Here is a 23,399-nt window from a genome sequence, read left to right on the forward strand (position 1 = left end):
AAGAAACAATTTAACAAAGTTTCGCTTATGTCTTGACAAGGTATCAAAGCAAACCCCATATTTTTTGCTTTTAAACTAATAAAGATATATCAATAAACAATTAGCGATGTAATGGTTTTTGCGCGTGCTGGCCGACTGCCGCCGCTGCGCCGAGATTTCCTATACCCTTGTATATATGACGTCATGGTGTGGCAAATGTAGCATTTTAATTCGATTTGGGCTCCCTTATATAGGATAACAGAAACATTTTCAATGTTAATATGTAAAAATACACATTAGATCATTGGTTACTTTTATGCCACACAAATATGTGTAAAATTCCATCTTGTCTGGAATTTTACATTTATCATGTAATTTTACATTTTTGGTGTGTAAAATTAAAATATAGAAATGCATTTGGTATTTAATCTTACAATGTACTTACGTGTATTTTTACATTATATGGACGGGTAACTTTTTTTACTCCTTCCGATTTAATGTGTATTTACCATGTATTATTACACTATAGATGAATGAATATGACCAGGGGCTAGGAATTGGTAAATTGCATCCAAAAGGTGTTTATAAAAGAAACTCATTGGATTATTTAAATATCTATTAACTTTCAGTGTTATAGTTCCATAAAAAGATATTTAAACACAAATCAAAAATATCGAGAATAGATGACTTAAAAAAATATAAAATATTTTATATTATTGAATATAAAACAATTTAAACAGAATTAGTTCAAGATTTCATGTCTTCCAATTTAATTTGTGAATGAATGCTATATTTCATATTAAAAAATTACCTTCTGAGATACATTTTGCTTCTACGAGTATGTCGAAATTCAGATGAAGTTTTACATTAAGCTTTTGAATCATATCTAGGGTTACTACAGCTTCCTAGAAAAATGTCCCATTCTTAACTGGAGGCCTAAACACGCCAATACCTTTCAGTAAAAAATGAATCCTCATATATCTTTTCTTTTTCTAAAAAAATATTTAGGAAATTTAACAATACTTGTAAAAATATAATGCTTTAGAACTAAGTTTTTGTAATACTTACATATTTGTACATATTTGCAGTATGAAAGTGACTAGAAAAGGAATAAGCCGAGATAATACTCTTGGATCTGACCCTACTACAAACAAGTATTGTATAATATTATTTTGTATTTGTCATACATACCTTATTAAAACCGAATTCGATAAATTTTGTTCATCGAAATTTCCACATTTTCCTTGTTTGTTAGTTACGTTTTTTTCTCGTTTCTATTTTATTATTTGCCATAAAGATGATATCAAAGTTTCCTTTCTGAACTATATTCAATAATTATCTTTCATATCTCTCTTCCAATACTATATATAGATTCACACGCAGCCCTATAACTTCTAAATATTATTTTTGTTTACATATTTATTGAGTTTTAAACATTTTGTATTAAACTTATTAATAACAACTTACCTTTCATTTTCACCTAGACTATTAATTCAAATAATATTGATTTATAGTGTCCAATATAAGTTAAATGGTGTAGCTGTATCACCCAAAACGACAAGTGTTATAGTGATGGCGGACCTAATACAATTCAGTCTCTATAGACAGTGGACGGCTTCATCGCGTGCTCTACTATTGCGTCATCAAGCACGTGATCTGATACATTATTATAATTGGTTAAAGAAACTTAATACAATGTAAATTTACAATTTGGACGAATTTTTACATCGCATTTTGTAATTCTACATAGTAGCCTGTACTTTTCATATAAATTTACGTATAATAGAAGAAATATTACATGCAGCCTTGTAAAAATACACATAAAATGTATTTTTACAATGCATTTTGTAAATATTCAATTACTCATATATAGAAATACCTTCCTAATTATTTTTATGTAAAAAAACTCTAAATTTTCTGTGAAAAAGTAATGTAAATTTACCCTAATTTTTATCAGTGTATTTGACACTGATAGTTTGTTGATCGAATTTTTTTTATGTAGACCTTATATAAATTATTGCTATTTTCAATTAAAGAGGAAATAATATGAACAAAATAAAGGATAATTCGTCGATTCTAAAAAAAGAAAGAAAAATCACTGTTCCAGTGTTTCCACGGTCAGTGCCAGTAGTAATATCGCAACTACTACTACTAATGCTACGACTGATCCGCGAGCAATGCCCATACCACTAAAGTCGCTACTAATGCCAAATTGTGCTATACTGCTAATGGCACTAATGCGATCGCTTTGTACACAACAATGCCATCGCGGTTTACACCTCGCATTAGTATATCACTGATTAGGCAATTAGAGGAAACCAAGAATGTTTTTCTCATTTTATCAGCAAAATCGCAAAAAGTCGCAGTATTTTATTTTAAAACGTATATAGACAATATGCTGAATTCTTCGAAATGCGCAACTAAATCTCTAAGTATAATAAAAATGTCACAAATTTAATCAAATTTTCTGAACGCCTAACTTTTAGTTGCAAAAAAAATCGTTAGTATAGAGAATCTCAAAATAAATAATAAACTTATGTAGAATACATACCTGCAGCTTGTTGAGCCATTTTCAATCAAAACAATAATATAAACGTAAAAAGAGCACAAGAACAATAACAATTTATAATTTTAAACATAAAATTTAGCCATTTACCTCTTATCTGTGAGAAGTAACAACTTTGACGTTTCGTTGAAACAAATGAATGCAACTAAACACACCCATAGCAAAGCCATTCATGACAGAGATGATTTAACTTATCATTTATCTTTTTTTGGGAAATCTTAAACACATTTGCTTTTTCGAATTTCGATCACCTTTTTCATGCTAATACCCCACCGTGCGGCGCCGAAAATGTCAATAGTTGGCAACAATGCATTTAAAAACCACGCCCTCGATTACGTAACTAAAAGTTTAATTAGTATCGCTTATATTATTGGTTTTCTTAAAACGAAAAATAAACTTGCCTCTCAGTAGAAACCTATAGAACTAGGAAGGCGCATTTTTCAAAAGCTATATCTGTCGATTCCTCCCCTAAATTCGAACCCCATTGTCCTTCGTATTGACATGTGCACGTGTCATTGAGTCCGGACTGAGTAAAACACAGGGGTCGCAACAGATCAGACATGTAATAAAAACTTCAACGTTTACATAATGACTGTGTTACAATGGGTGTCATCAGGCTCGCTTGTTCGCCTAGGAAGTCATTTTCCTCTGGATATCGAGGATACACTTGACCCAATCTGGAATTTATTGTCTTGGCTGCATCCTGCCGCATCGTTATTTCGTATATGAAAGAGGAGAAAATTTCATGCGAGCGAATAAATTTTCCTTTTGTCGCGAGAATAGAAATGAGGAGCTTCTATTGTGCGATAATATTACTTTTTTTAGAAGAAAAAAGCATTTTTTTTCAAACGTCACAAAAGTTGATGAAAAACGTCATTTTAATGCCTAGGCATAAAAGTTTACTAACAGCTATTAAACTGAAGGATTTGAAGGAAATATATTTTTTTATGAATGCTTTTTTTAAACTTCAAAAAAATTAAAGTTACTATAAAACCGTATACTATTCTAGCTTTATAATTTAGTATATTTTTTTAATTTTTATTAAAAAACGATAATTTTATCACCCAGCCGGATAGCCCTGGCAGCTGTGGCCATTAAACCAAAATATTACTACATCTATATCTCTGACTAGTACCTAGTACTAACCAACAATTTGTTTTGTGTGGTTTGTGTTCTGTTTGTGGTCTGGTTTAAATGCTTTGTTAATTATTCATTATTTATAGTTATTTACAGTAATTTTATTAAATTATTTGAATATTCTCGTTGGTTATTGGTTTGAAATAAATATGACATTGTTCTCCAATGAAAATACGCGTTACTAACTCTAAATTCCTCTTGCTAGCTCGTGCGTCACGGCCGTCACAGCCCTCATTCAAGGTCATGTGTCATTGACTGGAATTACCAATCGATTTGACAGTTGGTGCAATTTGTTCTCTATATTTTTGTTTACACTTCGGCAGTGATATTCATTTTAAGTGTCTGCCATTTTAATTTCAAAGAAGGTTACTTTATTTTACAAAAAAATAATTTGGTACAATTGGAACACGTAGCAGAAAATTAATAGGGATATTTAAAATTTGAGTGACAATTAATAAAATATTTTGAAATATTTTTGATATTTGATTACTTCAAAATATCGTGAAAAAAACTGTATAAAAACGTCATAAAACTGAAAAAATCGAATCGAGTTATTTTATAAAAAAAATACGGTGTTATGTGTTAATACAAAACAAGCAAGGGTGTATTTTAAACAAAACACCACATAAGAAAAAAATATAAAAATGAACTATTTTTTACTTTCAAGTTCATGTAACTTCCTGCATTTATTATTACATTTCTCAATATAACTTTATGTATGTACAAATAAAAAAATAATATTGCAAAGGAATAATTATAACACTTACTGAATTTTATACCTTAAAAGTTGGTTAATTAACTTTAATCTTAATTTTTTTTAAACCAGTACCTTTTGACATTATTCCTCTGCAGTACTAAAATTTATTACTTACCTGATGATGATTTTATTTTACCTTTGATGATGTTATTTTACAAACACTCCGGTTTTTGGTACCATATACGAGATGGGATACAAGCTTTATTTGTGGCTAATACAACTCTCTGGCAAACTGTGTCTCTAGGCACCGAATATTAACTGTAAACTATGGTCTGGGTCAACACTTAATTTTCCCTCGAGTCTTCCTCCACTTAATTAAAAAAAAACACGAAACACTCGTAATAACGCAGTCCAAAATGCCAAATATTTATCATTTTTATTTGACATAATCTGACACAAAATTGTAACCCATAAATAGTAAGAGTTTGACAATTCCCAAAAATCGTAAGTCGAGTTCATACGCATCGGCGCCGGCACGGTCGTTTGTCGTTCATCGTTACGTCAATTATATGAAATATGATCTGTCGTTTTGAAATATAAGCTGTCATTTTTTAAATAAACCAATAAAACTGGTTAAAAATAAGAGGCAACGCATAACTTATTTATATATAAACCCATCCATAGTTAACTTAAAAAATATTAGAAACATTTTTTAATGAAATAAATGGATTGGTATGGACGTCATCTGCCTTTTTTCTGTCATTTTCTCTCGAAATCTTACCTGAGAAAAAGAAACAGAGTATAATCTAATCTAATCAAATAATTTGTAATAATAAGTATAATTATTCTCCAGGTGAATCAATTCCGGAAGTAAAAAAACAAACAGAATGCCTTTCGAAAAGTCAATAAGGCATTATAATTTCAAATGCACGATTGAAGCCGGCGACGGACGGCCAAACTAAGAAGTAGGAAAAAAGGAAATGAAGCAAAGAGAAGGAAAACGCGCCAAGTTCCGCCTTATTTACTTTTTATCGCCAAAGAAAATATTATTAAGCAGCTGAAAGGATGGAAAATAATAAGCGTAAGGGCGCGCCCTGAAAGAGCCGCGGCGGCAGGAGAATGGGCCCCGAATTGACACAGAAATAATATAATAAACGATGAAAATATTTATTTGAGAAATTAGATTTGTTAGCCCGCTTTGTCACGGCGCAAAATTTCTTTGCAGCTACCGCTCGGGCGGAGGCTCGGTGTGTGCTGGAGAGAGATGGAAAGGCCAATCGATTAGCTCCAAAGATCGCCGCTTTGTAGAAGGGCCAATCGATTAGCTCCAAAGATCGCCGCTTTGTAGAAGGCCATCATCGTCTGTGTCATTAAATTCCTTTTGGTACTTTCTTAGGAAGAAAATTAGTTGTTTTCTTTTTTTATTATTACAAATATTAAAAATATTTTTCTTTTTTAAACAGACGCAAATTTCCTTTTTATGTTATTGCTAATGTCTAAAGCTTTGTTTGTATAATTTTTTTATTATTTTGGCACTGGCTTGACTACTTTTTATACCAGTAATATTTCTTTGACGCTGACAACATTGACATTAACAAACTTCTTAAATTTGCAAATAATACCTAAAGCCTCATTCAGGGTCTCGAAATTAATGGAATAAAGTAATGGTTTCAATTATTATTTTATACCGAGCTTTATACTTAAATATTTACGATCATTCAAAGTGTCTAAAAAACTTACAATATCCACGTCACAGCTCGCGGTATCATTTCATCCATAGTCAGTTTTATCCATAGATAAAGACTAATTCTTAGCTTATAAAACAATCAACTTATTTATTCGAATCACAATTTCTCTTGGCGAATGATAATTATCAAAGGCCAAAATTACATTACATTAGACTCTCAATTATCCGAGCTAACAGAAAATCTCGCATTTTCTTTTCGCAGATCTGCTAGCCCCGAAAAATCATTCATTCATTTCTCATTTTATCCTTTACTCCTACGTGGAGCATAGTGCTTCAATAAACGCTCTCCAGCGGGTTCGGTTGTTTTCAATTGATTTTACATCTCGCCAAGATCGGTTTACTGCTTCGATCTCCCTTTTAAATTTCCTTTGCCATGTGTGTCTTGGACGACCAGTTCTTCTACTGCCTTGTGGATTCCACTCAATAGCTCTGCCAGCGATGTTGTTGCCGGTTCGCCTTAAAGTGTGACCAATCCATCTCCACTTCCTAAGTTTGATCTCGTTATACACCTCCCCCTGGTTGGTCAAGCTCCATAAATCCCCATTTCTGATAATATTTGGCCAGAATATTCCTACAATATTTCGCAGACAGCGCTTTATGAAAACTCGGAGTATGTTAACTAATGACCATGTAATTTTCCAAGTCTCTGCACCATACAGCAATACGGACTTGACATTCAAATTGAAAATCTTAAGTTTATTAAGTTGAGAGTACTGTCTAGATCTCCATATATTGTTGAGCATTCCAAATGTTATTCTGGCCTTGTTGAGCCTGGCACCTCTATAGGTGTTGTTCCAATGATAAAGGGAGAGACGTTGTTGGTACAAGCTCTCATCGATTTAGTTTTTTTTTTAATATTGATCTTAATACCTTCAATTCGAGCTTCCTTTGTCAAGTCAAGTAGTTTTGATGCCATATCCGCGTGACTATGAGAAAGGAGAGAGTTGTCATCTGCATAACTGAGATCTTCTAACATGCTAAAGGGAGCCCACCACATTCTACGATGATTCCTGGAAATTGTGCTCTTTAGATATCATCTAGAGGATATAAAAAAGAAACGGCGACGGGACGCAACCCTATTTTATCCCATTCCGAATGTTGATGAATTCACTCCGTTAACTCTTAATGCAAGACTGCACATTGAGCCTTACAATAGATGATTTTTATAATTTTGTTAGGAATACTATCTCTGCTGAGGGCTGGCCAAAGAGATTGGTGCTTTAGGCTATCAAAAGCACGCTCAAAATCAACAAATATCAGGTATAAAGGTGAACGTTATTCCAATTATTGTTCCATAACTATATGGGGTGTATTTATGTGATCCACACATGATCGCTGAGGCCTAAATCCTGCTTGTTCTGGACGAAAATTAGGTTCTATATGTTTCGATAACCTTTCAAGGTTGATCCTAGCAAGGATTTTGGCATTAGCAAGAATTTTGGCATTCCAAGAGGCCACCTTCCTTTGGGATCTTAATTATGAGGCCATCCTTCCACTCGTTAATGATATTCTCAGAGGTCCATGAAGACTCTAAAAGAGAATGAAGTAAGTCAGTGAACTCCGAAAAACCAGCTCCGTAAATATTTGCACTTATTTGAGACTCACCCTGTATAGAAAGTACTTGAATCGAAATGTAAACAAAAATATAGAAAACAAATAACAACTGTGAATCTTTCCAGATCATTTGGCTACGATACCTATATTGGAATAGTTTATTTTTAATCGGAAGAATAGATATATAGGCCAGGAATTTCTTATTTTATTTAGGCCTCTGTTACGATGTGATTTTATTGAGAAAATTTTATGGAATTTGTCTTTTTGTCACGTTCTCTGCCATACCTGTCGATAAAACTGATAAAATATGAGCATTTCTAGAGATTAAAATCGTAGTTAACGATGGAGAGAATAAATACAAAGGTAAAACATTACGATTCTTGCATAATCAAAAAGAAATAAATTTCAAAATTTGTTTATAATGTAATTTATTTACGAAAATCTAAACCATAACAATTTCTAGACTTATTACTTAAGTTATCTACAATTGTTTGGAAAAAAAAAGTCAAAAGTCATAACAATCGAATCAAAGTGTTAATATAGCATATTTAAATAACGGAACAATTTTCTTTCACTAAATAAACTTAACATAGATAGGAAGGTTGTTACACAATCGAGATGATTGGGTCAGACATAAATATGTCCTAGTTAATAATAAATTAATTTTGTTAATCTACATTAATTTCAAGCTGATTATCTTTATTCTTTTGAATATTAAGAATATATGTATCAATTTTCACAGACTACCTACAACCAGTCTGCCGACTTATAGTCATTTACATAGAAAATATAGTCATGCTTTTGGTCTTGCAAGGTCCCGTCTTGGTTTTGCTCCTGCTATAAGGCTCTTGTGATCCCCGAATCTTTATTGGTGGAAAAAATATGGCACCCAGTTTAAATTTCACAACACGAGTTATTGAACTTCTGTGTCCAAGTAACAACGGTTTAGAGTGAAGTTGAGGAGCAGATGATTTTATTGAAAATCAGATGGATATGTTAGTACCAAAAGTCATTCTAGGATCCGTGCACTAGTCTCAATGGACATGGAATTAGAATGAATGTTCTCTATTAATTTTAGTAGTTCCCATTTAGGTATTGATATGATATCACTGTAATTTTAGATTACGATCTTAACCATCTCAAATATTATTTGCTAGTCTTAATAAAAATAATAAAGCAAATTATGTTTTTAAATAAATCCAACGCATTTAAATTCAAAACACAAATTTTAAAAGATGTGGGATGAGATTAAGGCTCACAGAGACACCGTAACAAGTGTTAATTAATCAAACGGCACCCCCATGTCTCGAACGTATCGGTCCTTGAAAAAGCTAGTTGCGAGAGCGCTGAAGTCATAATTACTAAATCCCGCTTAAGATGGGCTGGTCATGTATGTAGGATACAAGAAAACCGCCTACCGAAATCTCTTCTTTGCGGTGAGGTTGTAGAGGGTAAGAGGAAACTGGGTGGGCAACTCAAAAGGTACAAGGATATTTTCCATGAAAACTTAAAGGAGATAAGCATGTATATCAGTGGGAGGAAGCAGCGCATAATAGAACACAATGGAGAAGAATTGTAAACTCAGTTAACTATGACAAACAAAAAGTAACGAGACAAAAAATTGATGAGAATTTTTGAATGTCCGGAGTGCTGAAGAGGGATAACATCACGAAAGAAAACGCCTCGCTTAACCATCTTCTGAAGCGTGTCAAATACTCGTCAGCCAGTAATGGCAGTAATGGTATTTAACGTTATCACTGTTAATTTAAATCGCAGCGACTGTAACCTGCTATTGCGATTTTAATATTTACCAAACCAAATTATTCATAAAAAATGTTTTTTCTAAATATGCCAACGAGCCGTCCTCGTTTCATTTGAAAAACTGAGATATGATGAAAAAGACGATTTGGGAATATTTTAACTGGACAGGACAGCGAAAAACAATAGACGATCAAATCTATTTTCCAAGGCATCTTGATTAAAATTAGTGTTATTAACTCAGCCATGACATTCTAGATGAAATTTAAAATACGATTTTTTCTAAGTGAAAATGTCAAAAGTTGATGATATACCATATGATATGCCATTCAAACACCGAGTTTGTCATTTAAAAATCAAAAGTTATATTTACTTCCGGTGAAACAGGAAGTGACTGAAAACAATTGAATACGTCAACAATCCTAATTTATGTCGAATACTAACATACTAAACCTCATTTTTTTTTATCAGAAAAATTAAAGGAGTTATAGGAGGTGACTCTTGAGAAACACCTTATAATGAATAATACCTTCTCTATAAATAAATAATATCAATAATATAAGAGGGAAAATTCAATCGCAGTTAACTATAAAATGGTTCAATAGACAACAAAATTACATTCGCACCAATATCGCAAATCGCAACAAAGTCGTAAATTGCAGCTGTAGTATTACTGGTTGTCTAAATTGAAACTCGCAAATAGAAGACATCGCAATTGCAGTTTCCTATGAGGGCCAAACGCAGGTTGCGATTGCGATTTTAAAATCGTTGCGATTGAATCTCAGGGTAAAAACATAGTGGAGCGACGAGGCTAAATTCACGTAATTTATGGACGCTGCTTAATTATTTCTCGTTTTTAAATATTATATAATGGCATTCACTAAGGAATAATTATTGATAAAACAATAATCAAATGAAATCATGTAAATCACGCATCTAGTTCGACTTTGTTGTAACTTTATTCGTCGAAAAGTATTTCGGTTACCGATAAACGGTGACCCCGAAAAATGTCTCGGCCGACGATATTGTTTATTGTTCTCTCCAGAGTTCATAGTCAAAAGTTATGCGCGTTTTCGTGAATTGTTAAGGAAATCGTTATCGGTTAATTGTACACACACATCCGAATGGCTGAGTGTTTGATTATTTAATTAATTGCGAACGTGGCGCCAGTGCCGAGATGCTTTTGGACCAATAGATTTTTTTTATTGTTAAGTGTTTGATAACGGTCAAAGTCCTTACATGTATGTTCGCAGAATGGATTTGATAATGAAAATAGCTATTGTTAAAGTGACCAGATTTTGAGGCAACCAATAACGGACGCAGATGGGGCGGTAAAAAATCACGGACTCTTTTTTATAGAATGGTCTTGACGCGTTATACAGGGTGTTTCAGAAATAAAAGCAAGCATTTTAAGTGGTACGACCCCAGAAACACGCCTATGTATTTTTTTGCGAAAAAAACATTGTTGAAAATTTTAAAAGCTTTTTAGTGCCACTTGTTTATTTACATGAGACTTCTTTACGGTGTATCTAAACCTTGCAATGTTGCCACCTACTATGTTATCCACATTCTACATATTTTTATAATTATAAATTCACAGCAATTTTCAGCGGATTCTAGCAGTTTCTAATATACGAATATAGCGGGTATCCATCCATCTTTCAGTGTTGGCAATTCTGGTTGGCACGTGGTGCTCTTGGTGCAAGGTTATTAAAAGATAAGATTGTCTCGTAACTCGATCCGCCATTACTGCTCATAGATAAAGGGATAAAAACTGCCGATAGTCCGACAGTGCATTTCCGAATCGATATTCATTGTGTCGTGCATAGTTTTCAATTGTGTGATGTTTCTTTTTAATTACATTGCCCATTTATCTCTTTTGCTTTTAATTTTTTATTCTTTTATCTATGATTTTATACATTCTGTAGCATACCTGTGACATAGTTGCCGCTTTGCTCCTATTGGCCTAAAAGTTACGAGGCAACCTCTTTAATATAGTAACCTTTTTCTTGGCGAACGTTTGGGCTGCAGCCATTGTCGATGGAATAGATAGCGAACAAATAAAATATGTATTTGAAATTGTTGAGTGAATCATGTATTTTCTTAGATTAAAAATAATTCTAATTCTCAACATTTAATCAATAAGAAATATATTGAAAGTAGGGGGCGCTTTTCAAGATGTTTTGTAAATCAGTGGTTCAAATTATGATGTAGCCTATATGAAAATAATGTGTTTGAAATCGAGACTGTTATTTTAGCAGTTATTATAACAGCATATATACAAGTAAAACAAAAAGTTTCACTTGAAATTTTTGTAATGTATTAGGTAAGTTTCTCAGGTAACAACACCATCTTAAAAATGTAATGCATCTCTGCCAAACTCCTCAGGTGGTGTGATCTTCTGATTTATTTTTATATACTTTCTTGACCATGTGGCAACACAGGGCGTCGAATTACCTGAGATCCGAATAATTCCATGATAGTTGGCTATATCTGCCGGAGGTTCTCAAAATGTTGCCATTATTTTTTTATATTTTAAAAGTTAAATAACTCGGTTATTATCAATTTAATTAAAAAATGGTAACGAGAAAATGTGCTTCTTTTGACCAGACCTACCACCCCTTAAAATAGTGGCACTTATTTCTGGGACGCCCTGTATATTTATATACAGAATGTCCATGAAATAAGTGCAAGTATTTTAAGGGGTGGTAGATCTCGATAAAAGAAACATATTTTCTCTTTACCGTTTTTCAAATAAGGCCAAAATAACGGAGTTATTTTACTTTGAAAATCTACAAAAAAATATTTTTTGCTAAAATTTTGGGAACCACTGGATCATTTCTGGAGTTTCTTTCTTATAAATTTAATCTACTACCTATGTTGCCATATTATCAAGAATTTATATTTTTTAACTAAAAACTAAAAAAAATACAAAATTATTTTCAAAAAATTCCAAATTTTCAAAATTGTGTTTTCGCGAAAAGAACCTCACAGGCGTGTTTCTGGGATTGAACTATACTCCCAGTTAAAATATTTGCACTTATTTCTGGGACACCCTGTATTCATAAATTTTAGCAAAAAATTCTAGAAATCGCTAAAACATTTTCATAATAATAATTGAACTCTCTGTAATTGGTGTAATAGATCGGTCTTTAATTAGCTTGATTAGAAAAGTACAGTTTTAAGTATGTAGGAAGAATTATTAAAAAACGGTTATTTTCTTCATTAGCGCCACGTAAAAATAGTTGACGTGCCCAATTTATAGAAGCTAATTGCGATACGTCGAAGTAGAAACGGCGTCTAATCTCCAACCAAATTAAATAGAAAGTCGCCGTCGTTGTCGAAGTCGTTCACCGTCCTCCGTGCAGGTTGTGCACTCCCACTTCCACATTTCAATTAAGGAAGATGGAAAGTGACCACATTTTACCGTGAATAATTTTAGTAGCTAAGGAACATACAGACGGTCCTTGTCCATGGCGATTTGCATCTCAATTTCCGATAGGACCTGGAAAATAGAGTGGTCGAGACGGTTCCCGACCACATTTAGAATTAATAATTAATAGGCAAACTCTGCGCTCCAGAGATGGTGCAAATTCAATCATATGTATTTCGTAGTGTCATTATTTTATTTCCCTTGAAATTTTTGATAAAAAAATGTTTTCTTCTAAATATAATAAAATATCTATTGTTTTGAGCAGGTCAGACAGTGAATTTTCTTCCGGTAGATGATTTTGACGGTGGTTATTTGTTTAAGAATATATACCTTAGTTTGTGCTTTCTATGCTATCTCTAAATATCATCTGACTTATTTCATATTATTTCTTAAAAACTGTAAGAAGTTTATGTGTATCTTTACGATACTTCATGAAACAATACCAAAATATTTTCGAACGAGACTGTTGCTCTTGGTCATACAGAAAATAGGAATATTTCCCAAACCCAAAAAAACAACTAACCAATGAATTAACACCCTCCAAATAACCACGCTAACCAACTCGCCAAATAACTAAACTAAAAAGAGTGAAACCAATGCAATCAAATCACACTAAACAAAAAAAAATAATCCAATAAAATTAATTTTTCGGGTTTGGGAAATATTCCTTGCTCAAAACTAGATTTGCGTATTTTTCTCGGGCATTGCCCGAATTCGTCTATTGAGCGTAATATATACAAAGTTTACAGAATTCTTGTTCTGCAAACTTTGGTATATATGGGTAGTTAATTCTAAAAATAAACAGTGTCTAAAAGTGGGTTTATCCGAAATCAGTTGGAATAGACTGGGAATCTTCTTTCTTTTTTGTCGGCATCGTTGGGGCAAGGAAATTAAAAGTCTCAGTACTTCTAATTTTCTTCGGAAATACTATATTTCATCCAAGTATACTTTGACCGTGTCAATTAACTTTAAATCAAAGTTAAAGTTTCAAGTTTTCACAAATGTGGGTTACTTTTAAACACCGATATCTGAAAAAGTAACCTTGGTGTATAGATTTTTTAGATAACATTGTTATTAATGTCTGTACTTTTGTGACGAGTTTGCATCTTGAATAAAAATCTGTTTTTTAAAGTAAATTTTTGTTATTTTGGAGTTCTAACTGTGGACCACTCGGGCTTTCTTAGGGTCACGAAAAGTGGTAACGATCGAAAAAGTGGTCAATGAGAAAGTTGAGATAGGCCTTTGGAGCGTCGTAACTCGGGCTCTATTTGAGCTAGGGGGCTGAAACTCGGAATGTATTTTTGATATTGAAGAAAGATGTGGGTCGATTTCAGCATAATTTGGGACGGGCTACAGGATGACGCCCTCGACGTTTCGAACCGATACCCCCAAATAGGCGAAATCATAAAAAAATTTCTTAATTATGGGTCGATTGGAACCAAATTTGGCACATGGATCATTGGAATCATCAGACGGTAATTTTGATACAAATTTTGTGAAAGTGAAACAAATTATTTATTAATTTTTAATGTGTTAACTTTTTCAACATTTCAAAATAAAGTTTTTCAAACATATCGCACATACACACAATCTTTGTATTTTATTAAGAATAGTCAGCTGATGGAGTTCGGGCTACAGGATTCGAACTAATACCCTTTAGGTTGGTAGACGAATACCTTTGAAAATGAAAATGACATTTCATGAATTATTTAATCGCTAATTTTAATTGACAATTTAGGATCGTTATTGATGCTTGTTTACTTTTACGCCGAGACCTATTAAACTAATTACGCGCTTTCTTTCCAGAAATATGTCTTCGAAGAGAAAGTCTCCGCCAACGAAACTTCATGACGGCAGCCCCAGCGACGCCCCCCCTATCCAGACGCACATGGGCAGCGGCAGCGACGGCGGGGGTCTGACCGATCTCGACGACACCAGCAGTAACAACCTGAGCGACATTTGCGAAGAAGATACCAATACCATGGTGAACCCCTCGAATACATTCTACAAATTGTCGGAATCGTCATCGCCAAGCGGTTGTGGCAGCGACATAGACGACGGACTGGACGACGATCATATTCCATCGAAGACGGCCAAGATATCTGGAGTTGCGGGTGAAAACAATTGCAACAACTCGATGATGACGTCGGTGTCGCCGTGCATATCCGCCCTGTCTCTGCACAACGAGGAGCTGGAGCGGCGGCGGAACTCGTCGGAGTGCAGTTCGCCCAATTCGGACGTTAAAACGAATTTTCACTATAATAACAATAACAATAGTTTAATGAACAACAACAGTTCCTTGCATCCGTTGAGGAGGTCGATGGATGACGTGCTGAAACGGTTGACGTCGAAGATCACGACGAACTCGGTGAAGGAGGAACGAAGACCGACGCCTTCGTCGACGCCGAATTCACATAATTCGTAAGTAATCGCTCAACATATTTAGTTTTATTTAACATTTTGACATTAACAAAGTCAATAATTCCATTCATCGATCATTTGATTTTGGCAAGATATACTATACGATTACTTACTTCCTTTCTGTCATTACTTGCTGACGAGTATTTGACACGCATCAGAAGATTACGCAAAGCGTTTTCTTTCATGAGCTTTTAGCTTCATTCAGAACCTCGCAATAAGTGGAATAAATTAGTAGTTTCAATTAAACTTTATACTTTTTATTTTACGATTATTCACAATGTCTAAAAACACAATTAAAATTAATAGAATATCCTAGCAACCGCTTGCGGTAGTCAGTTGAATCCATAGAGAGAGCCTAATATCTAGCTTATAAAACATTAAACTTTTGATTTCTAACTACAATTTCTCTTGACGGTTGACAATTAAAGGCCAAAATGACATTCCTCGCAAATTTTGAAGCATAATTAGTGGAAAAGTTAAAAGTTTGTTAACTTTTTCTACTAATTGAAAATTACTACCACTAATTTTGACGTTCTAAATGCTTAGATTGACATTAGTGGAACAAACTTCTATGCTAATTAAAACCGCTAATTTATTCCACTAATTACGAAGTTTTGAATGAAGCTTTACTGTGACTTGAAAACCCGATACGTGATGTTTTCTCCCTTCTGCACTTCGGACATTCAAAAATTTCATTACTTTGTTGCCTCTTTACTGTTTGGTTGTCGTTGTTAACTGAATTTACAATTCTGCCTCATTGCGTTCTATTGTGCGCTGCTTCCTCCCATTGATTCTGTTGTTCTGTTGTTGCTTATCCCCTTCAAGATTTCACGGAAAATATCCTTGTACCTTTTGACTTTTGAGTTGTTCACCCGGTTTCCTCTAACCGTCGACAAACTCACTGTAAAAAAGAGATTTTCTTGCATCCTGCATACGTGACCAGCCCATCTTAAGCGGGATTTAGTAATCCTGCCTTCGGCGCTCTCGCAACTAGCTTTTTCAAAGACTGATACGTTTCAGATATGATGATACCATTTGATTCTTAACAGTCAAAAAAGTTAAATTTATAAAAAATCTTAAAATATGTAAAACAACAAAATAAAATATATGTGTTTAAGAGTTTTTCCGAAAAACTCACCGGTTTTTAAATAAAAAATATTTTAATATTTGAGGGATAGTTTCACCCCCTTAGAATTCGAGTTTCAAAAATCCCTTCTTATCGAACCTCTACACCCTAAAGTCAATCTGTTTTCCAAAAATCAGCTTTTTACGTCAAGCGCTTTAAGCAGGATCGTGATTAATCAATGGCCAGATTTTTTGAAACACCCTGTATACATTTTTAAAAAATTTTAAAATATGTATAAAAACAAAATAAAATATACGTGTTTAAGCGTTTTTTCGGGAACTTGGCCGTTTTTTAAATAAAAAATATTTTAATATTTGAAGGGTGGTTTCTCCCCCTTGTAACTGGAATTTCGAAAAATCCCTTCTTATCGAACCTCTATACCCTAGAATCAACCTGTATGCCAAAATTGAGCTTCTTACGTTGAGTGGTTTGAGCAGGATCGTGATTAATCAGTATGTCAGTCACTTAAGGATTTTATATATTAGTATAGATAAGAAAAAAAACCTTAACACAAACCCAATAAGTAATTTTTATAACATATTTATTTATTTGAATAGTTTAAAAACATGAGCGCTCTAACTAATATACAGCAATATTACGTATGTTTCGATAAAATATTATATAATTCATTGGCAATAGTTTCGAAGAAATCTTTTTTATTCTTTTTTATTTATAAAGTTTAGAAGGGAGAGAGAGAGGTTAACAAATAAAAATTTCGTTATTCCAAAACCACAAAACGGCATGTTATTTTTTCGTCCCTCGTAAATCTTGCACTGGTCGGTCATTTTTTTAGTGATCTAACTCTAGTCTTGATTTTGTTCTTTCGTCAAGACCTCAAGAGCAAGACTAGTCTCTTCCATCACTATCTATGGTATAATTTTATTACTTTATAATCCTGAAAACAAAGTTTTTGATGTTGAAATACACAATACACTTATCTTCATCGCTTCTTCTTGTGTCATTATATTTTTTCGGTGCAGGGAGTGCAGTCCAAAAAGCTACATTATTTTCCTCCTAGACGCATGTTGAACATCTAAGATATCCGCTAACCTAACTTTTTAAGAAAGTTTTTGATGTCACTTGTATTAATTTACCAATGTAAGTCGGCTTTCACCTGGATGGACTACTCTGATCCACGAGATCCTGGCAATAGCATAGTATGGAGGTGTTTATTGAGTTTATAATTTCTGGTTAGTTTTCCAGTCCAAGATCAAAGACTTTTTTTGAATGTTTCCAAAAATGTCGTGTTTTTTAAACCCATTCATTTTATCATCATCATTTTGAAAAATTATGCAATTATAACAGGTTTAGAATTTAAGTGTAATCGAAAGATATCCATTCCATCATAAACATTAAACGAAGTTAAAAAAATTATGACTTATAACAAAAAACAGATTGGATAGAACATCGATTAAAAAGTTAAAGCCTAAAGAAGAAACAAAAAACAAAGTTGCATCGAGTATAATTTAAAAAAGCCCGAATTACATTTTCTTTGATCAAAATCCAATTTATGTGAATAGTGCTTAAAATCAAACCGTTCTCTCAAGACGTCGCCTATCAACTTCATAATAAAAATCCAAATTATATCCCATATGATTAGTATTTCCAGCGAAAACTTTTGACGTTATTAGACTATAAAATTTTGAATTATGTAAAATCGGCGAGATGCGGGGACGGTCTATAAAGGCACGAAGTAATTTTTATTACTAAGCAGATTTCCTCAAAGCAATCAAATATTGTGGCATAATTTAAATATGCATCTTCTTTTTCCCGCAGCACCGACGACTTTTAATGTCACGATGCAGTTTAATCTTGAAATCTCATTTTTATGAAGCTATATACGGTGTATATTTTATGTTTTGCTACGCGTTCGTTTTATAAGGTTCTTGGTAACGAATGCATCTGTCTGTCCTTTTCCGTGAGAACTGAAACGTGGATAGAGTGAATCGCTACGAAATGGGTATTCGCGGAATCTGGAAGTACCTTTCACAAAATCATCGTTCAGAAGAAGTACCTATTGGAATAATGTGATTTATCTCTGCACGAATTACTGCTATTATAAATCAAATGTTAGAATAAAACTATATTGTGCCACTAAGTTATTTCAGTGTAATATATTTAGTTAAAAACTAAGAAAGATTTATCTTAATAGATAATAGAGCATAGAATGTTTAAGAGGGGAGTTAACCACCGCGACCTTACAGATCTATTGTGTGTTCTCCTTTCTTGAGTTATAACGAGTTATAACACATCATACAGGGCTTTAACAAAAGCCGGTATCTGAGACGGCTCCACGGAGACCAGTTCTCCATCCTCAACATCAGCCGTACCAAAGTTCATGGCACGAACGGCCGTCGTCTCGGCACACTCAGTGATAAGGTGTTCTAGTGTTTCCCCATTTTCCCCACAGAATCTGCATTCGCCGTTGTTTCTCAGTTTCAGCCTACTGAGGTGTTAGTTAAGGAGACGTGTCCTGTTAGAAACCCCTTGACAATCCGAAGATTATTTTTACTTAAATCAAGGAAAACCTTTGATTTTTCTCGGTCGTAAATTCAGAGGAAATTTTTCGATTGTCTTAGACCATTGGAGGACACCCATTCCATGTTACGGATGGAGTCTTCCAGGATCTTCAGTTCCGCTTTCAGTTGGTTCCCGCTTGGAAAACAGAACGGTTCTGGTCCAGTTAGTGGAGTGTTGGTTCCTTTTCTGTCTAAATCATTTGCTTTTCATTGCCTTCTATCCCTTGGTGAGCGGGCGCTCAAAGTAGGATGACTTTATTTTCTTTGCCTAATTTGTTGAGCTTCTCTAGGCATTCTTTGACCAACTTCGAATTGATGGTTACTAAGTTGATCGCGTTTACTGCTTGACTATCGGATATTATGGCTATTTCCTGTTCCCGGTAGTTGCTATCTAAGATAAATTGTACGCATCTTTCGATAGCATAGATTTCTGCCTGAAGGATGCTTGGGGAGGTGCCCATTGATTCGAAGTATTTAGTTTTTGGCCCAAATACTCCTATCCTTGTCCCTGCTTTCGTTTTGGAAGCATCAGTATACCACGTTATGGTATGGTCTTTTACATACTGACTTGCAAACGTTTCTTCCTTCCAATCCTTTTTAATATTTAATACTGCAGTGAGGTGTTTCTCAAAATTGTAAATTCTTTGTATATCATCCACTGGGAGTTGGAGAAGTGAAATTTTCTTTTTGAGGGTGTTCCAAGTACCTGACCTGAAAATTTTCCCAGTACTGTTTCCATCAATGACCATTCTAATCATTGTCGAATTGGCATAACTACCGACGACAATATGCAGTGGTGTTAGGTTTAGGATGACCTCCATTGAAAGCCAGTATCTGAGATGGTTATACAGAGGATAGTTCTCCTCTCCGATATCAGTTGCGCCAAAGTTTATGGCATGAATGGTTGTCGTTTCGGCGCACTCAGTGATAAAGTGTTCTGGTGTTTCTGAGGTTTTTTTCAGTCGCAGTTTGACTAGCTGAGTTGAGGCAGTTTCTGATGTTTTTCAGTGCAATTCCATTGAGATAATGAGGTTTAAAAACAGGATTTTTTTAAACTCCCTCTTTGTAACCATGGTATCAGGTCGGGTATCTAGCGCCGAATCCAGTTGCCCTGATCGCTGTTTTGCCATCTTCTATTCCTCAGCTCCAGAAATTTTTCTTTTTTTGTCCTGATAGCACGGTTTTCCAGTCCGTAAGATTCACTCCTGTATTTAGCTTGTGGATCTAGAGGCATTGTCCCAGCAAGCACTTATAGTGCTTCTATGGACACTGTCCTGTATGTAAGCAGGATACATTTAATCAACATTCTTTGCTAGATTTAGAGCGGTTTCGGTCCATGCAGTCGCAGTGTAGATTTCCAGCAACTCCAGTTGCCAGCATCCTGAGTTCCCTATCGCCGGCGCCACCGTCGCGCGGCACGGGCCCAGTTAGATCTTGCACTCTCCGCTGCATTTTTTGGCTTTGTCTGAGTGTTAGTAGACAAAGGTGCCATTTAGGTCTAGCCAGAAGCCCAGATATTTAATTTCAACCTTAATTGGCACTTGCACTCCCAGTATGTTGGCCTCCACAATCTTTACTAGTTTTGCTCTGCCAATCATTCTGCAAACACAGGTCTTTTCAGGAGCTAGTTCTAGCCCTCGGCTTTCCATCCAATGTCTTATATTTTCATCTGCTATCGTTATTTTCAACTCTCTTCTTCATTCATTTTTTCTCTTCCATTCTTTTAAATTCTCTAAGAAACAGGATTTAAAAGAATGACAGTGAATTTGTATGTCTTTTTCTCTTCTGCATCTTTCTCTAATATTAAGGAATTGATGATATTTCTGAACCCTCCATGTATTCTCTAGATATTTTACTCTTCCGTTTTTGGTTTGGTTTGGTTTGGTTATATTATAATCTTCATGCATTATTCTTTCCTCATTTCTTATACGTAAAAAGGATTGATTAAGATTCACACATAAATTAAAATGTCCACTAATTACACTGAGTTATCTCACTAATATAAGCTCACTTAACGCTATCAATTCGCCTTGACCATAAAATGTGATCCAGTAAACTTTTACGATTGATAAGTGACATAACTTTTTTGCAAATATCCATTATCATACTCCGCCTCGTCGCCGCGTAGTTTCAAATATACACATATGTATATGTATGTACGTATAGTAATGTCCATTCATCAGTCATTGTATTTATAGATCGGCCTATCTTTCGAACGCTTAAATATAAATTTAAACGCTACCGTTTTCGAATAAGGATAAATGTTAAAGGTTAGCAGATTAGTATTTGGTATATATTCCAAGTAAAATTGCAAAAATCTAACGTATTTTTTTTATAAATTAGGATTTATTTGAAAGAGTATAGATTTTTTTGATTAGAGGTGGCCATTGGGTCTGCTGCACTGCAGGCTTTTCATATATATCATGGTCATCTTTTAATCTCTAGGTTACATTCTCAGTCCTATCCCTTGAACCCTCCATAGTTTTTTGTCAATGGCTTACTCAAAAACTTACTCTGTTTGAGGACTCATTACAGCTTTGGTAGTATTTCTGTCTTTGCTTACCAGGTCTGCCGTGAATTTTGGCGAATGTTCTACTCTGAACTTTTTCGCACTCTGAACTTTCGTCTCTGCACTGGTGAACTTCTCCACCATTGTAGAGATTTGTTAGCCAGCCATTGTTTTGTGGCAATTCTTATTACAGCTTTTGCAGCGCCGTAGATGAGTTCTAGGCCTATAAATGGCATTGATGAGTTTGACCATTTTAACTGCTTTTTTGTTTCCCTTATGACCCTCGTACACCGGTATTCAGGATAACGTAACATTACAATGCTCACCCAATGTATTTAGAATACACCTACAAGCCCACACTAGTCTAGAATTTACTTCCGAGTATCTTTGGCGCTTCTTAGCTTTGGATGGAGATGGCATCTGAACGTGTTCTTTCTTGCCTTTAAAAGAGTCTAAATATATGAATTCTAATTCTAATTTTAATTCTTTATTCATGTTAAATTATCATTAACATTTACAATCGTCAATGTTATCAAGCATTGCAAGATACAGTGTAAAATGAAATAAATATGTCATAGATATATAATACAAATAGAACACTACAGTTAAAATTTACACATTAACATTCACAAAGCACAAACACATTAAAATATGTCTTAGCTAGAGAAATTGAAAGAAAGATACTCGTCTTGCGAGTAGAACGCATTTTCACTTAAAAATGTCCTCAATTTAATTTTGAAATCCTTTTTTTTAGATGCCCGCGTTTTTTTTTGAGATGTACGTATATACGGAGGTATTGAAATGTTTTTGCATTAATTAGGTCATGATGCTTTGAATCCCATAATACTTGAATGTTAGATTAGATTAAATTCTTCGAGGTGGCTATTGGTCTGATCTACTGCGACCTTTGCAGATCTATTGCGGTCCTCTTCTGATCCTTAGGTTAGATTCTCCAGTCCTATCCTTCTCAGAAAGTCTAGTAACTGGGAGACTGAACCCTCCATGTAGCTCTCTGGCAGTGTCCTCTCATAGGTACCTATGTTTGAGTTGATGAGCGAAACTTTTATATTGCAAATTAATTTGCAGTTATGAAAAGCGGTGCCGGATCTATGAAAGGTCATGAGAAAGGTAAACTTTTAGGAAAACGAAAAACGCTTTGTGAATGCAAAAAAACTTTAATTTTGTCTTTCCTTTCAGGGATATTGAGTCAGCTGTTATTCAGCAGGCGATACCTGGCGACAATCCTATGGAAAAAAGAACGAACTTTATCAGAACTGATACTTCAACTTCAACTAGCCAGAGAACAGTTGTTGATACAACAGCAACAACAGCAAGAAGCTAATAAGGTAAGAACATACCTATATCATATTATTATGTATATAAATATCCGATAGATCAAGTAAACTACATCAATATTTTCATTTTTTTAGAATATAAACATTTGTTATTGACATCCTATTAATATCAAGTATTTGAATAAATATTAATAAATTAACAAAGATCGGGTATTTTGAATTCAATCTCACCTATAAACAGAAGTGAATAAACAACTGAGAATTTTATATGTTTGCTCTATTTTTATAATCAGTTAAAAAAGAACACTATGCATTCGTCATATGTCAGAATATATTTTTATTATAAATAAAATAATGAGATGTTGTCTTATATTCAGGTTAAAACAAGAATATTTAAATGAATATTAATTTTCCAACAAGTATAGAAAAACAATTTATGAATTTTTATTTTAACTTTTACCTCCATCATTTCTATAAAATGCAAAAAAATTCACAGTCCTTTACAAAGATGCAAGCGGGGAGGCATTGAAAATGATGAATAAAACGTAAAAATATGATTAGTGTTAATATGAGTGTATTACATACATATGTTTAAATAACGAACTTAACAAAAAACAACAGATTTAAAAGATTCACTGAAAAGTAGTAGTGTTAACAT

General features: G+C 34.0%; 1 protein-coding gene across 1 annotated transcript in view; it reads left to right on the plus strand.

Moving 5' to 3' along the window:
* The window catches only part of LOC115886937 (RGS domain-containing serine/threonine-protein kinase A-like), a gene marked incomplete at its 3' end in the record, with an annotated part of 262,190 nt that extends 239,398 nt beyond the window's left edge, over positions 1 to 22,792 (plus strand). Inside the window, 3 exon segments of the mRNA XM_030906269.1 lie at positions 14,678 to 15,292; positions 22,644 to 22,698; positions 22,700 to 22,792. Coding sequence (XP_030762129.1) covers positions 14,678 to 15,292; positions 22,644 to 22,698; positions 22,700 to 22,792 — 763 coding nt within the window.
* Between the last annotated feature and the right edge of the window lie 607 nt (positions 22,793 to 23,399).

The sequence above is a fragment of the Sitophilus oryzae genome, unplaced genomic scaffold (assembly GCF_002938485.1).
Source record: "Sitophilus oryzae breed Bouriz unplaced genomic scaffold, Soryzae_2.0 scaffold_535_pilon_pilon, whole genome shotgun sequence".
Classification (NCBI taxonomy): Eukaryota; Metazoa; Arthropoda; class Insecta; order Coleoptera; family Curculionidae; genus Sitophilus; species Sitophilus oryzae.